Here is a 15,777-nt window from a genome sequence, read left to right as displayed (position 1 = left end):
TGTGGACTCACGGCCCAATCAGAAAGCTGCTATCAGAAACAATGCCCGACTGTTTTGGACGTAATATGGTCGGTGTTAACATTAGCATCGCATTTTTTTGTTAAAGCTTTATACCCCAAATCAGCACTTTTGAAACAGGAAGTGAAATAGAGGGATATGAGGCATGGCTAGAATGAGTGATCTTTTTGGTATTTTGAGCAAAACACTTCATAGACATGTTTTTTATATATTTGTATCTGAGACCTATGCTATTGCCTAAAAATAGAATGACAGGTGACCTTTAAGTCCAATATCTGAGTACTTCTCCCACCTCTGATAACATGTCGGTGTTAGCCACGGGAGGAATCATCACTGCAGGAGGAATATAAAAGGGTCTCTGGTTCTGGAAGGTAAACGCTCTAAAAATAGCTTCAAATAACCACTGAGAGGAGAGGCCAAAATATTCAGGAGAGCCAAACACGAAAACGACAAGCTGTAAAACATTCACAGAGATACTGAATATACAACGTTATAAATGCCTTCAGCTCAGAGCGGCCCTCCTTGGAGTAAAATGATTTAAATTAGATTAAATATTATTCTTTGATCATATTTTATTTATTGCTTGTCTCTTTGCATTTTAGCTTGAGCCCTTTATGTATATAGATATTTTTATTATATTTTATTTGTATTACAGAATCTTACTTACGATATTGTTTTTTAATTCAAGTCAATATAAATATTTTATTTTTATTATTTCTTTATTGTATATTTAACCTCCTATGTTTTCATATTTTTTTTTATTTTAATCCATTATTTATTTGAGATTGCACATCTTTACTTTAAATGTATGTAAATATTATTATTATATTGTATTTGTTTTATTATACACATTTAACAAAGCTATTTCAATGTTATATTTATGTTCCATTTAATTGTATTTCCATATTTATTTTTTTACATATAAATATTTGAAATATATTTAGTTTTATTACATTTTTGATCGCACATTTTTCTCCGTTAATATTTTTGATCTCATATCTATTTTAATATTTATTAGGAATTTTGCACAATTGTTCTTACGTTGTTTGACTAAACAACTGAAGGTCTGACCTCCACCCAGGCCCGGCTCCAGGATGAAATGACTGAGGGGGCTGTTAAAAAATCAGAGGGGGCGATTTTTACGATATTTAAGACAATATACGAAAGTAAATCAAGAAATTAAGCAAACAAGCTGATCTTCAAGTTCCTCAAAAACACTGGTCTGAGGACAAGGATTTAATATGAACATTTAATAAATCAACAGTAGGTGGCGATATATGCTCCAAGGGGAAGCGATTCGCCATTAAAGACAAAAGAAGAAGAAGAAGAAGAAGTAGTAGAAGAAGAAATACGCTAACGCTACAAATAGGCACAACACTGTTACTCTGTTTTTACTGACATGTAACATTTGATTTCACCTTGCTCTATTTTTTTTAACGCACGTTCAAAAACGGGAACATTTTCGGGAGTTTCAACCGGGTACCAGCCACCGAAAACGGGGACTCTGCCCGGAAACAGGGACGTTTTGGTCACCCATCCGACTGTGTTTACAGCTAGCACACACGCTAACATTAAGACTAGCTAACTTGGGGTTGAGGCTTTTTTACACGTTGCTTGACTGCCTGCCCACATATCTGATCTAAACATAGTAACGTGTATTGTGGAAAAAAATTATTTAAAGTTATTTAATAATTGTGACATTTATTGGACTTTTTGATGGATGAATGATGCTCAAAGTGAGGGGCAAATAATACAATGCCCCCTTTTGCCCCCTCGTGGCGCCGGGCCCGCCTCCACCACTAATTGCATCAAAGTGAGATCCGTTAATGAGTCTCCTGTTAGATGTATTTCACTCAAACTGACTCAAAATGTGTGATTGTCGTTTTATTGCTCAATTTTAATGTGACTTTTACTTTTTTACTACCTCTGTAAAGCCACTTGAGCACTCGTAAAAGCGCTTACAAAATGCATGTATTATTGTTATCCTTATTATTATTATTATTATTATTATTATTATTATTATATATACATAAAAAACCATCTTGATAGAAAGTCAGATTCAGTCTGCAGTGAGCTGAAGCTTTTCATTCCACCTTTTAAATTGAAGCAGTTTTATTCTGAGCACCGGCCCTTCTGCTGCTCTCATGGTGTCTCATGGAGTATTCTTCACCATCATCATCCTCATCTTCCTTCTTCATCAGAGAGTAGGAGGATCTCTTCAGGCTGCATTAGCAGTGAGGAGGAGTCATGCTTTCAATCAGGGCTGCTATAAATCTGCAGTATTTGAATGTGAGAGAGACAGTTTGATTAGACCTGTCTTTGTAGTGAGGAGTGGAGATAAGCTGCTCTGCCTCACAGCTCAGGAATGAAAGTGATAATCCAGAACACGGTAACCTGCAATAAATGCCTTAAGGCTTACTTAATGAACATCATATCTGACGTCTTCCTGCCTTCTTGATTCTTTATGCATTCGACCAGTTAGCCACTTCCACTATGTTCCCAAGGGAGGACTGCTGTTGTTTCTCAAGGTCACGTTTCAAGTTACAACATTTGCCCTTTTTTAATGTAGTGGAGTAGAAGTATAAAGTACCATGACATGGGAATACTCAAAGTAAAAGTTTGTCCAAATAGTACTTGAGTAAATGTACTTGGTTACATTTCACCTCTGCTTTTAGGGGATCTAAGTAGTGGAGACTGGGGACGGTGGAAACATGTTTAGAAGACATTACATTACACTCATTAACAGGTGGATACATCAATATGACATATTGTGTTTAAGTGAACGGAAAATGTAGAATAAAATAGACAAAATATATATAAACAGAAAGAGTTGAAGTAAAAACTTGCAATACAAAAAATATGTGTCTAAAGACAAGAAGTTAAAGTAAAAATGAGCAACCAAAAAAACATATGGTACTTAAGTATATTTAGAAGTACTCAGATCGTGTACTTGAGTAAAAGTAGAAGTACTCAGATCTTGTACTTGAGTAAAAGTAGAAGTACTCAGATCTTGTACTTGAGTAAAAGTAGAAGTACTCAGAGCTTGTTCGTGAGTAAAAGGAGAAGTACTCAGGTCTTGTACTTGAGTAAAAGTAGAAGTACTCAGATCTTGTACTTGAGTAAAAGTAGAAGTACTCAGATCTTGTACTTGAGTAAAAGTAGAAGTACTCAGATCTTGTACTTGAGTAAAAGTAGAAGTACTCAGATCGTGTACTTGAGTAAAAGTAGAAGTACTCAGATCTTGTACTTGAGTAAAAGTAGAAGTACCAGAGTGTAGGAATACTCTCTTACAGTAAAAGTCCTGCATTCAAAATGTTCCTCAAGTGAAAGTAGAAAAGTATTCTCATCAAAATATAGTGAAAGTAGAAACAGTAAAAGTAGTCATTGTGCAGATTGGTCCATTTCAGAATAATAGATATGATATGTTTTATAATGATTGATCATGAAAGTGTTCTCAAAGCTGGTAAAGGTGCAGCTAGTTTGAATGACTTTGTATACTGCAGGGTAGCTGGTGGATTTACTCCAGGTGGAACTAAAGTCTGATTTAACACTTGATTATATTTCACATCATTCATCCACATCTGTGAAGTAACTAAAGGGATTAAATACATGTAGTGGAGTAGAAGTACAAAGTAGCATAAAATGGAAATACTCAAGTAAAGTACAAGTATCGCTAAATTGTACTTAAGTTCAGTATTTGAACAATGTACTACTCAACCACATATATCTCATACTTCTATCCTTTTTCATGCCGTAAACAAGGTAAAAATCAGTATCGCAGTGACAGGTGCCTTGAAGAAATGTGTAGAAACACTGTTTTCGAAAGCAAGCCATAAAAAGGATTTAATAAGGGACGGTAAGAAAGTCTTCTCTGTGTAAATCTTAGTGGGGTAGAAGTACAAAGTATAGCATTACATAAATACCCAAGTAAAGTACAAATATCTCAATATTGTCTTTAAGTACAGACTACAGTACTTGAGTAAATGTTCTTAGTTAATTCGACCTCTGATTTTAGTTAGATAATCTATTTTAGTACTTTTCCCACCATTGAAATAAAAACAGGTCTCTTTAGGCCCAGTGTGACTATCTCCCCATGTGCAGAGAGAGAGAGAGAGAGGTGGGGGAGAGTGGGGGGAGAGTGGGAGGAGGCAGCTTCACAATCAGCAGCTTCTCCGGCTCGGTGCGGAGCTCTGAGAGGGAGCAGAGGAGCAGGCTGTACCGGGCATCATGACGCTGGATTGCGGACATAATGAGCGCCTTCAGTAAGTGCAGCGATGGGTGAGGAGGAAGGGGGAGGAAAACAGTGAGCGGTGCCTCCAGCATGGCGTCACCTCTGCGCGCTTTCACCCGGACAGGGGACACTGTTGGAGAAGAAGAAGAAGTGACTCGCCACCGGCACCGGAACAACTCACTCCATCACCATCTCCAGTCCGAGAAGTAGCAGCATGGAGAAGCCGAGCAGGAAGCAGCAGGAGCGCAAAGAGAAGAAACCCGGCGGCGGGAAGCTGTTCAAGAGGAAGTCCCTGAAGTCTGTGGGCAGCTTTATGAGCAGAATCATCAAAACTTTGGGCACGTTGACGCGCTTTGGGGACGCGCAGCAGGGCGCGGAGGAGGACGACGGAGGGTTTGGAGATGGAACTCCGTGCGTCCTGAGCTCCACGGGCATCAAGGAGGAGATGCATGTGAGCTGGGATCGAAACGTGAAGCCCTGCAGCAGCGAGTCCTGGTCCCTGAACACCGGCAGGGAGAAGCTGCGGCACCAGTACGCGGACAGAGTGCCCGGGGTGGGTAGGAGAGTTAACCTGTACTACATTAACAGAGTGTGTATTTAATTAGGTTATTAGAGAATGCCCTCATTAAATACAATAGCTCTCAGTGTATTATAGCAGATTTCAAATGTGTTGAGCAATGATACACAACCACAGCAACTGTTGAATATCAACAATCTCTTTTTGTATTTTTTTTTTCTCTGTCAAAGCCTCTTTGAGTTTCCTGAAAACCGCTATACAAGTCTCATGTATTATTATTATTATTATTATTATTATTATTATTATTATTATTATTATTATTATTATTATCATTATCATTATCATTATTATTATTATTATTATTATTATTATTATTATTAATTAACTAAGATAATGTCACTGTGAGCCTGATATAATTATCCACATATTAAGACAGGAGTAGATTAGATGAGATTACACTTCATTGTCATTGCACAGAGTACCAAGACAGCGACATGAGCTGATACCCAGAAGTACAACACAGTAGTAAAGTGCAGAGTAACTTCTATAGTATAATATAATATCTGCCAGTATTTATACTATGGACAGTATAAGGAGGTATACACATTACAAACTTCAGTGTAGAACATGTAATAGGCCTACACTATAGGTCAGGTATAAATAAGAAAGTTGAGTCCAGACACAATATAGAATAAAGAGAATTTGGTAATTTTTTAATTCATAAATGTAAATTTCCCCTCTGGGAGGAATAAAGGTATTCTGATCTGAAATACTATGATTAAATATGCCATTGAACATACAGTATGTTGGTATGAAGCAAGTGAAAAAGTCATTCCAGGGGAATATATGAAGGCTATAAAAGAAGACCAGAACACACAGGATTTGTTTTGTTTACCTATAAGTATTGAATAAATCCCTTTTGGCTGCACCTGAATCCACCTGTTCGGCTCCTTGTTCTGACAGTGGTGTTTTCCCCACGACAGGTTCAGGGTCTGAAGAACCACGGGAACACGTGCTTCATGAACGCCGTGGTGCAGTGCCTGAGCAACACGGACCTGCTGGCGGAGTATCTGGGGCTGCAGAGGTACAGAGTGGACCTGGGGAGGATCAACGGGCTACTGAGGAGCGAGCAGAGCCGGCTGGACAAAGGAGAAGTGACGGAGCAGCTGGCGGCTCTGGTGCGCGCTCTGTGGACTCTGGAGTACAGCCCTCAGCTGTCTGTGGACTTTAAGGTACCCAAACATCTGCATTATGTGCTGTCAGTGTAAGGAGGTGTGAAAGAAAGAGCATCTACTGCTTGGTTTGAGATTTTCAGTACAGAAAGCATCCAAAATACACATATAGAAGTTTACCAGAATCAGAATCAGAATACTTTCATTAGTCCCACAGAGGGGGAAGTTACATTTCTTACAGCAGATAAGAGCCAAAGACAGCTTATTGTTAACTAAGAAGCATGCATACAAAACATTTAAATATTACACAATTTACAAAATACACATCCTGTAACAGTTCTGAAGATAGCAGCCAGGTATATATTGCAGTTATTAACAGCATTAACAAATAGAAATGAAAATAATCATATAAAGTTCAGTCTACAGCTCGCTTGGGGGTTCAGTAATGAGCAAAGGTGGAAGAAGTACTTACTTCAGTAAAAGTATTAATACCACAGTCAAAATACTCCAATACTGGAAAAAGTCCTGAGTTAACAATGTTCCTTAAGTAAAAGAAAACGAGTATTTCCATCAAAATGAACTCAAACGACCAAAAACCAAAGTACTCGTTATGCAGAATGGCTCTTTTAGAAATGTTTTAGAATTATAAATATTTAAATATTCAGTTTTCATCTCTAAGAATTATAAATAAGACCCTTTTTAATGTCGAAATGTGTCGATATGGAGCAACGTTTGGTTACTGTGTGTACTACTGAGAAGATAAGTAGTATATAAACACATCACGTTATGTATGTAAAAAGTGTCGAACGGAAGTCGTGGAGTAAACATGACACTATTTGAGATGAGCTGTAGTGGAGTAGAAGAATAAAGTGGCAGAAAAAGGGAAATACTCAATTAGAAGTACCTTCAGATTATATTTAAGTACAGCGCTTCCCACCACGGGTAATAAGTGCACTTAACAGTCTCACCGTTCCAGTGGTTATCATTAACTAAACAAAACTCTGATACTATAAGTCCCTTAAGTGCACAGTCAACTCGCTGTTTAGTCGATCATAATCACATGTTATTCCCACAGTCTGCTTTCATAAACACCAAGATGAAGTGCACGGAGCAGCAGTAACATTCAGACACTCAGAGAGGTGTCACACGGATTTCATCATTTCCTATAATTGCCAATAGAATAGCAATCGTTATCTTCCCCTCATGCCGTTGGAGGCAAAAAATTAAACGTGTGTCAAGGAGGAAGCTAACAAAGTCATGCACAGGAACTAGAATAATAATACAATGCAGACGCTTAAAAATAAATATAAGATAAGATAGGATGTACTTTATTAATCCCAAATTGGGAAAACATTTTGTTGCAGCAGCATAAAGCAAAACAAGGCTTTGCACATGATAACAAATTAAAAGAGTAGAAATCATAATATCTCAAAATAGAAATAGAACTAAATCATACATATTACAATCATTTTAAAAGATCAACCAGAGCCTATGAGTCTGTTTTTCATTCCAATGCATATTCTTGATTGCCTGAACAAAAGCCAATATCATATATACTGTAACGTTCGACAATAGGAGTCGGAAACAGGCTTCAAGTTATTAGGTTTAATAACTCCTTTGATAGCATACAGATATAGGATACAGGTTACAGGTTGCAGGTTCAACATCACTCAGCACTCAACTCCCTAACTCACACACAAAAGCAGGGTCAACATCACAACTCCCCTGCCCTCCCCCCTCTGCTCCCCCAACCACAGGCCCGCACACCGACCAGCATTACTGTGCAGCTCTGTGATTGGCAGAGAGACGGGGGATGCTTGAGGGACACACCCAGCACCCTATAGGGTCGCTACAATACTTTACATATACATAGAAATGTATTTATTAGGATGAACCCCTTGAGATGCACCATCTCGTTTTCAAGGGGGTCCTGACAAAAGCAACGTCTTACCTGACATACATGAACAAAACAACAGAAAGCAAAAGATGACAAAAAAGGACAAACCACGTACAGTCTGTGAAGTACAATTTATGAAGTAATACACACAACACAATCATTCAGTTTGATAGACGGTAGTGTCTAATTGATCGGTTTCATCAACAACAAGAGCAGCTGAAAGTGAGATGATGATGCTGAAACATACCCAGTGATGACAGAGATCTAATAGCAGTCTGTTGGGGCTTTCAACATCAACGCTCTTCTGTTTTGCAGAGGGGACAGAGAAATACATCTGGACAGAGTGTCTAACTTTTTACGAGTAAGGTGCAAAATACTGCTTTAAATAAGGGGGATAGTTAAAGTAAATTATCTTTTTTTTATTTTTTTTTAAAAAAGAATATTTGTATTGAAGTTTTCAAATATAACGAACAGTACACATACATGAAACGGTCAGTCTAGGTGGCAGATACAGTGTACAATCAAATGAATAGGCAAGGTAAATAAACACAGGTCAGTATATATATTTATGGGGCGATTTTGGCGCAGTGGGTTAGAGCGTTGATCATCAGATCAAGGGTCGTTGGTGAACTCCAGTCGAAACCCGCCCTGGCCGCCACTGAGTCAGGCCGTTGTGTCCTTGAGCAAGACACTACACCCAAATTTGCTCCTGTGGGTAATGTCCACAGTAATGACTCTTACATGTCTAATATGTGTAATGTGTAATTGTAAAGCGCTTTGAGCACCTGCAAAAGCGCTCTAATAAAAAATGTGATGCATTATTATTATTATTACTGTACAGATGATACAGGGATAACTGAAAGAATATGACGTGGGCTACTACCATACTTGTCAACCCTCCCGATTTTCGCGGGACACTCCCGATTTAATTGCCCTCCTCCCGGGGTCATATTTATCCCGATTTCTGACAAAATCAGATTTACACACGACTGTTTCCACTCGGACTTTAATACAGCTACACCATTGTTTGGTTTCCATGGTAACACGTCTCTTTAGTAGCTCGCGCAACTGAAAGTCTGAGAGGGTGAGGCAGATAGTCACAGAAAACAGAACACAAATCGACAACTACTCTACTCTCTGCTCACTCCTTTCCTGCCCACACATATGCTCCATCAAGCATGGTGCTACAGGCCGCAAGGCATTGCACTTAAAACTACAATATAAGCATGTTAATGTTAATCTGACAGCTCCGGCGATCCACTAGCACCCCCCCCCCCCCCCCCCACCCCCCGCCCATTTTGCATTTTGAAATGATTTCTGAGGTCTCAAGGTTGGCAAGTATGGCTACTACACTTTATAATATTATTCCCGTTGCCCCGGTCTTTGGTTTTATTGATCATTACCATCATTATTTTTCAAAAACTCCATGAAGCTCCCCCAGATATTTTCAAAAACGGACATCCTTTAGTAATGTATGTTAGTTTTTCTAAAGCAACACATGCTGACAGATCTTTAATATATTTATTCTTTGGTTTGTTCACATTTTTCCCTCTATAGCTATTGCCCCTCTTAGCTTCTACATAAATGAAGCCAATGCTCTTCTTACATTTAATGAAGGCCATTTAGGTCTGCAGAGTTTATTTCGCAGTGTTGCTGCTGTGATGCAAAGCGCGCTGGTTCATATAGGAGATGGTTTTCTCTCCACTTAAGAATCTCCCCCCCCCAGAGGATCAGTGACAGTAGAGTCCTATCAGGAGACCCTCAGGCTTCTCCTCTCTGCCCACGCTGCAGATAGAGGAGAGAAAAACCAACGGTGCTTTATCCGCCTGCAGCTCTTTGCTCGGGATTTCTTTGAGCCGTAGTTCAAGGCAAGACGTAGATAATATGGAGTCAGCGAACAAAAGAACTCCACAATGGATCTATTCTTGGAAATTAAAATCATCCTGTAAGAAATGGCTTCTGGAATATCCTGACCCTGTTTATGGAGAACTGTGTAGTGGTGCAGGAATGAGTTAGCATTTTGGCAGTTGCTGTTACCTCGTCTGGAAGTCAATGGTGTTCTGAAGGTATGTTTGGTTAGGTGCCTGAAATAAGTTATGTGGTTAACACAAGCTGAAGAGATTTTAACGTTTTGTCCTGCAATATCTCTCAATGCCAGAAAGGAAGGCAACAGTCCACAGTGTTAAAATGTATAAACTATAAACCTTTTTAAGTTGTCAGTGTGCGACTTAACTCGTGAACGTTTGCTAGCTAGCTACCTAGCAAAACACAGCTATCTATTTAAAAAAGCTAACTAGCAAATGTTAGCTATCTATCTAAAAAGTTAACTAGCAAACGTTAGCTATCTATCTAGAAAGTTAACTAGCAAACATTAGCTATAGATCTATCTAAAAAGCTAACTAGCAAATGTGAGCTATCTATCTAAAAAGTTAACTAGCAAACGTTAGCTATCTATCTAGAAAGTTAACTAGCAAACATTAGCTATAGATCTATCTAAAAAGCTAACTAGCAAATGTTAACTATCTATCTAAAAAGTTAACTAGCAAACGTTAGCTATCTATCTAAAAAGTTAACTAGCAAACATTAGCTATAGATCTATCTAAAAAACTAACTAGTAAATGTTAGCTATCTATCTAGAAAGTTAACTAGCAAACACTATAGATCTATCTAAAAAGCTAACTAGCAAATGTTAGCTATCTATTTAAAAAAGCTAACTAGCAAATGTTAGCTATCCATCTAAAAAGTTAACTAGCAAACGTTAGCTATAGATCTATCTAAAAAGTTAACTAGCAAATGTTAGCTTTCTATCTAAAAAGCTTACTAGTAAACGTTAGCTATCCATCTAAAAAGCTTACTAGCATCAATGGCTATAGATCTATCTTAAAAAGCTAACTAGCAAACATTAGCTATCTATCTAAAAAATTAACTAGCAAACGTTAGTTATCTATCTAAAAAGCTAAGTAGCAAACGTTAGCTATCTAACAAGTTGGCTATCTATCTATTTATCTATCTATTCTAAAAGTAATGTGTATACTTTACAAGCTAGCTGGCTAACAGAGCTAGCTGCCAGGCTTAGTAAGAATAATTAGCTTCCAGTGTGTTTCATTTGAACCCATAGAGTGGTGCAGGATTGAGTGTATTGAACTGGAAAATATGTGGAGATTACCCTGCTGAACAAAAACATTTTTTCATAAACGTTTCTTTGCCTCAGAGATAGTTTTCTGCACTAATCCAACCCAGTCTCACGGCATTTCGTATAATAGTCACAAAATTAATTTAATCTATTGATTTGTGTTCACCAACATTGTGTTTTTTTCGTGTCACACAGAACGGTTTTAAAAGCAATGTATTTCTATTGGTAGTATGTTTCGTGCCTGCACCATGTCTTTTTGTCCGGTCAGGTCTTACTCAATATCAAGCCACGATTATTGTTTTTATTTTAAATTGTATAATGTCGGACTTTAACACGAAATGCCGTGACACTGGGTTGACTAATCAGTAATCCAATTGTATATGTGGATAATTATTGTTATGATGAAATTATTATAATATTTTTTTTTTAACTCCACAATAGTTCCATGTAGCCTACTGTATACGCTGGAAGTTCATGTAACCCTGCTGTAACTGTGAACTGCCTGATTTACTGCAACCAGCAGCATGAATAATCATTAAAAAATCAACATGGAGACGGCAAATATTGACACATTCCAGTGAGCAGGACCTTCTGTCGTCACAACACACATTTAGCTTCCTAAACAGGCCCATCAATAACTAATGGAGGGAGGAAGACATTCCTGCTCAGCTCACCCTCACTCCCTAACTTTCTCAGGCCTCTTATATGTTATGGAAACGGAGAAATTTGCTATTGAGTAACTGTTTGAGTTTCAGATTTTGACCCTGTGTCGGCCTCTCTGAGCAAACACCACCCTGCAGGGGTATGCAGAAAATACACTGGAACTGTCCAGATCAAAAGCACACATCTGCTCCCAGGTTGAAGAAACTCAAAACCTTCAACTGCGACACATCTGTGTGAGGGTGGAGGCTCAGAACATATAGTGGTGCAGGGTTGATGTTTTTTTGTAGATCGACCCTAACGTTGGGCTATAAAGGAATTACATCACGGTCACATGACTTCCCTTCACCACCGCTAAACTAAAGGAGGCTACTGCTGGACTATAAAGGAACTACAGCACGGTCACATGACTTCACGTCACCACCGCTAAGCTAAAGGAGGCTACTGCTGGGCTATAAAGGAACTACAGCACGGTCACATGACTTCACGTCACCACCGCTAAGCTAAAGGAGGCTACTGCTGGGCTATAAAGGAACTACAGCACGGTAACATGACTTCACTTCACCACCGCTAAGCTAAAGGAGGCTACTGCTGGGCTATAAAGGAACTACAGCACGGTCACATGACTTCACGTCACCACCGCTAAGCTGAAGGTGGCTAATGTTGGGCTATAAAGGAACTACAGCACGGTCACATGACTTCACGTCACCACCGCTAAGCTGAAGGTGGCTACTGCTGGGCTATAAAGGAACTACAGCACGGTCACATGACTTCACGTCACCACCGCTAAGCTGAAGGTGGCTAATGTTGGGCTATAAAGGAACTACAGCACGGTCACATGACTTCATGTCACCACCGCTGAGCTAAAGGTGGCTAATGTTGGGCGTGATGACATTTAGTCGTCTCATTTAGACACTTGTTAGCAACCTATGTTTTTAAATTCACTAGTGGGGTATTTAATGACATATTTTATGTAGTAGAACAACACGTTAAAATCACTTCAGCTTTTGTTAACCACAGACCTTGTTTCAACAACCAAAACACGTTCAGAAAACCATTGACCATTGTGTGAAAAGGCTGACTCATTTTTTAGGACTTTTTCCTTAACCACTATTTTGCCAAAGTAGCACAAATAAGCACAGCTATACCAACTATTTGATCAACTTTGAAGAACTTTTGTTCAAAGTCAATGATTCCACATGTGCAGAGTGAACGTCCCTTCGGCAGGTTAGTTGTCAGAAAAGTGATATCCCTCTTCCCTTTCATCTTTTCTTATCAAAATTCATGTGATGTGACTTTAGGTAAACCTTTTAATCTGGCTGCTTCAACTGAGTCCTGTCAGACAGAGGCCTGCAAAGACTCATAATGGAACAATAGATGAATTAAGCATTTTAAATAAAGACTGATCTGTTTGCATGATTGTTGTACCTGGAGTTCCCGTAACTGGAAGCACATTCTTCCTCCCAAGCCTTGTAGCTTTCTGATTATTGTATAATACCTCCCTGCAGGCTGCTCTGTTATTACTCAACAGGCAATTTCAGAAGGCCTAAGCTTCTTGAACCCTGGACCTCCTACAGTCTCAAACCACAGCAATGTGTGTGTTTGTTTGTGTGTGCTTTAACACAGGAAACATCTAATCACACACAAGGGAGGGCTGTTTAGTGTTTTTACTTTGAATCTATCTTTTAATCCTGGCAAGATGTTTCCTTGCTGTTCCCTGTGATCGCTGTCCCGGAAAATATTTGATATCTGAGTCTCATGAGATAAGAGGAAATTGTGGAATTCGAGGAATTGCGGTGGACAGGGGAGAGAAGAAAGAGAATCAGTGTTAAATGTGACTGCTTTGAAATGCAGCAGCAAAATACTTAAGCTGGCTCCTTCATTTTGATACAAGTGTGAGGAAAGATTAGAGTGGTGCAGTGATGACGTTTTTTTTCTAGGTTGACCTGGCTTGCTTGTAACCATTCAAAATCCATTGACTACCAGACGAGGGAACAGGAAGGGCCAGAAATGTTGACTCACATTTGGGTTTTAGGACCCTTCAACAGTTGAGTGCCATGTGTCGAAAAGAGAAGTCGCAAATGTGTGCATCATCACCACTTCTCGCTTGTTGTGGCGGCTAAACGAGCTAAACTTAGTTGCATTTTGATATTAGCAATCAGTGTTTCCGCCAGACCAGGGCTGAGAGGGCGTCCACCCCGAGAGCGGGGGGTATGGGGGGGATTTTTAATCGAGCCGTCCCTTATAGATACTGGCCGTTTTTCAATCTTGAGGATGCTGGCTTCCAAGCCAATATTACAAGGATGCTACGTCATCGAGTGCCACCGAAGGACTGTTCCAATCTCCAGCATACTTGGAATTCGACCGAGGCCGCGTCCTTGGTTTGGGGGAAATTTCGAGGCTGCACATGGGTAGACTCCGCGTCCTTAAAATTCCCACAATGCTTTGCGCACGGACCAATTTCAAAAACCCTTGCGGAGAATGGCTGAACCGACGCAGCACACATTTAAACGAAAGTATGTAGTGGCGTAGAACATGTGTTGGTAAATATGTTACTTTGTTGCATTCGTTATCACCAAAAATGTGTTCCGTGAAAGTAAAGCAAGTTCATAATTAGATAGACATCGTGAGGTATTTATTTTCGGTACAATTTATGTTGAAACCGTTAGAGAGAGTGGCACACTTGTTAGCCTGTTCCATTCTTCTTCGTTTTCCGAAGCCGTGGCTTGGAAGCATACTGGCTTCGTTTCTGAAGGAAGTGACTTGGAAGTACGCGACTACCAAGCCAGCATCCTCGAGATTGAGAAACGGCCACTGTCTCTTTACGTTAGTTCGCCGGATCATTTGACTCTCTTAAAGCACCACCTGTTTCGGCTCCCAAACGGCTCTTCATGTTACCACAGTTTACCACGGAGCCTCAGTTTCGCCGCTGCGAGGCTCCGGCACTCGCAGCTCACGCGCGTGCTCCATTAGTACCCCCGCCCCCCCCCCCCCCCCCCCCCCCCATCGTGTCCAAATCGTGCACGTTCCGTGTTGTCCTGCCGATGTCTGGGAAACGATCTTTAATACTCCGAAAATAATCCCACCAGAGTCCTTTGCTCCTCCAACAGAGGGAATTCCTTGTCCTTTTTCCTTTTCGTCATTTCAAGCGATAAAAACTCTCGATCTTCTCTCAAATTATTATTTTTTGTCGACGCCCTCGGCTTGAGTTCAGGGCGTTCCGAGCTGAATAAGGGCGTCAAATGACTGCAAGAAGCCCCCCTGGCGGAAACGCTGTTAGCAATCATTGGTTGCGGTCGGATAATCTAAAACTCCTAACAGCTCCTAACGTCTAACCCTATCGTCTATTCCTTGACCTCTGAGTGAAACGTCACAGGGTTAAGGGATAGTGGATAGGAGAATTCAAAAGGACTTAGGAGAAGAGACTGCGGTACTTTAGAGAATCCGACTGCACTTTCACTATCCGACGTGTTTATGATGCGCCAGCGGACGTCATGAATGTGCGTCTGCTGCTGTGGGGAAACTATGGAAACTACAGTTTTCTATAGAGGACTACAACATAGATGATTAATAAGAAGGAGGGACTAAACTCATCTAGAGACTCTGCACCGTGCTCTGACGCTGTTGCTTTATGCTTTATGAACGTGGACAACAGAGAAAAATATTCTTCATGACTAAAGTTGGAATTGAAATAAAAAAGGAAAGTGAAACTTACCCTCGTCACCCTCTCCCTCCGGTCCACATTAATACAAATGATCCCAAAGATTGTATGAACTATGAAAAGATCTTAAAATCAATACAAATGTATTTATTATAAACGTTAGTCCTTAACATCTATCAATGTGTCTATCACCATTCAAACATCTTTTAAAAGTTGAACAAACCCCCCACACAGCTCAGTAAAGACTTTGAAATGTTGACTTTATTTGATAATTTCAGTAAAAACTAACGTTCATATTTCTCTTTTTGATTATAATACTGATGAACGTTCAGAACAAAGCACTTTGGCAACTTACCACATACGTTTTAAAAAGCTTAATAAGCACCGTAACTTTCATGATATAATTTCTCCGTCATAATCGGTTGTTTCCGTGAACGGCCGACTCTTGTGTGACGGCAAATGCTGCGGCTGCAAGGCATTGTGGGGCA

At 39.7% G+C, this 15,777-nt stretch overlaps 2 protein-coding genes across 3 annotated transcripts in view; one reads left to right on the top strand and one right to left on the bottom strand.

The window, feature by feature from the left end:
- The window catches only part of LOC307016330 (phosphoinositide 3-kinase regulatory subunit 6-like), a 492,324-nt gene that overhangs the window by 85,122 nt on the left and 391,425 nt on the right, over window positions 1–15,777 (bottom strand). The window lies entirely within an intron of this gene.
- Window positions 4,196–15,777, top strand: part of LOC307016329 (ubiquitin carboxyl-terminal hydrolase 43-like) — a 127,344-nt gene continuing 115,762 nt past the window's right edge. The window contains exons 1-2 of the mRNA XM_079645372.1: window positions 4,196–4,802; window positions 5,750–5,998. Of these exons, the coding sequence (XP_079501498.1) occupies window positions 4,464–4,802; window positions 5,750–5,998 (588 nt within the window). The 5' untranslated portion in view covers window positions 4,196–4,463. The remainder of the gene's footprint in view (window positions 4,803–5,749; window positions 5,999–15,777) is intronic.

This window comes from Notothenia rossii (genome assembly GCF_949606895.1).
Source record: "Notothenia rossii genome assembly, chromosome: 8".
Classification (NCBI taxonomy): Eukaryota; Metazoa; Chordata; class Actinopteri; order Perciformes; family Nototheniidae; genus Notothenia; species Notothenia rossii.
The sequence above is the reverse complement of the archived record's forward strand: the minus strand, read 5'-3'. Positions and strand labels throughout refer to the sequence as shown.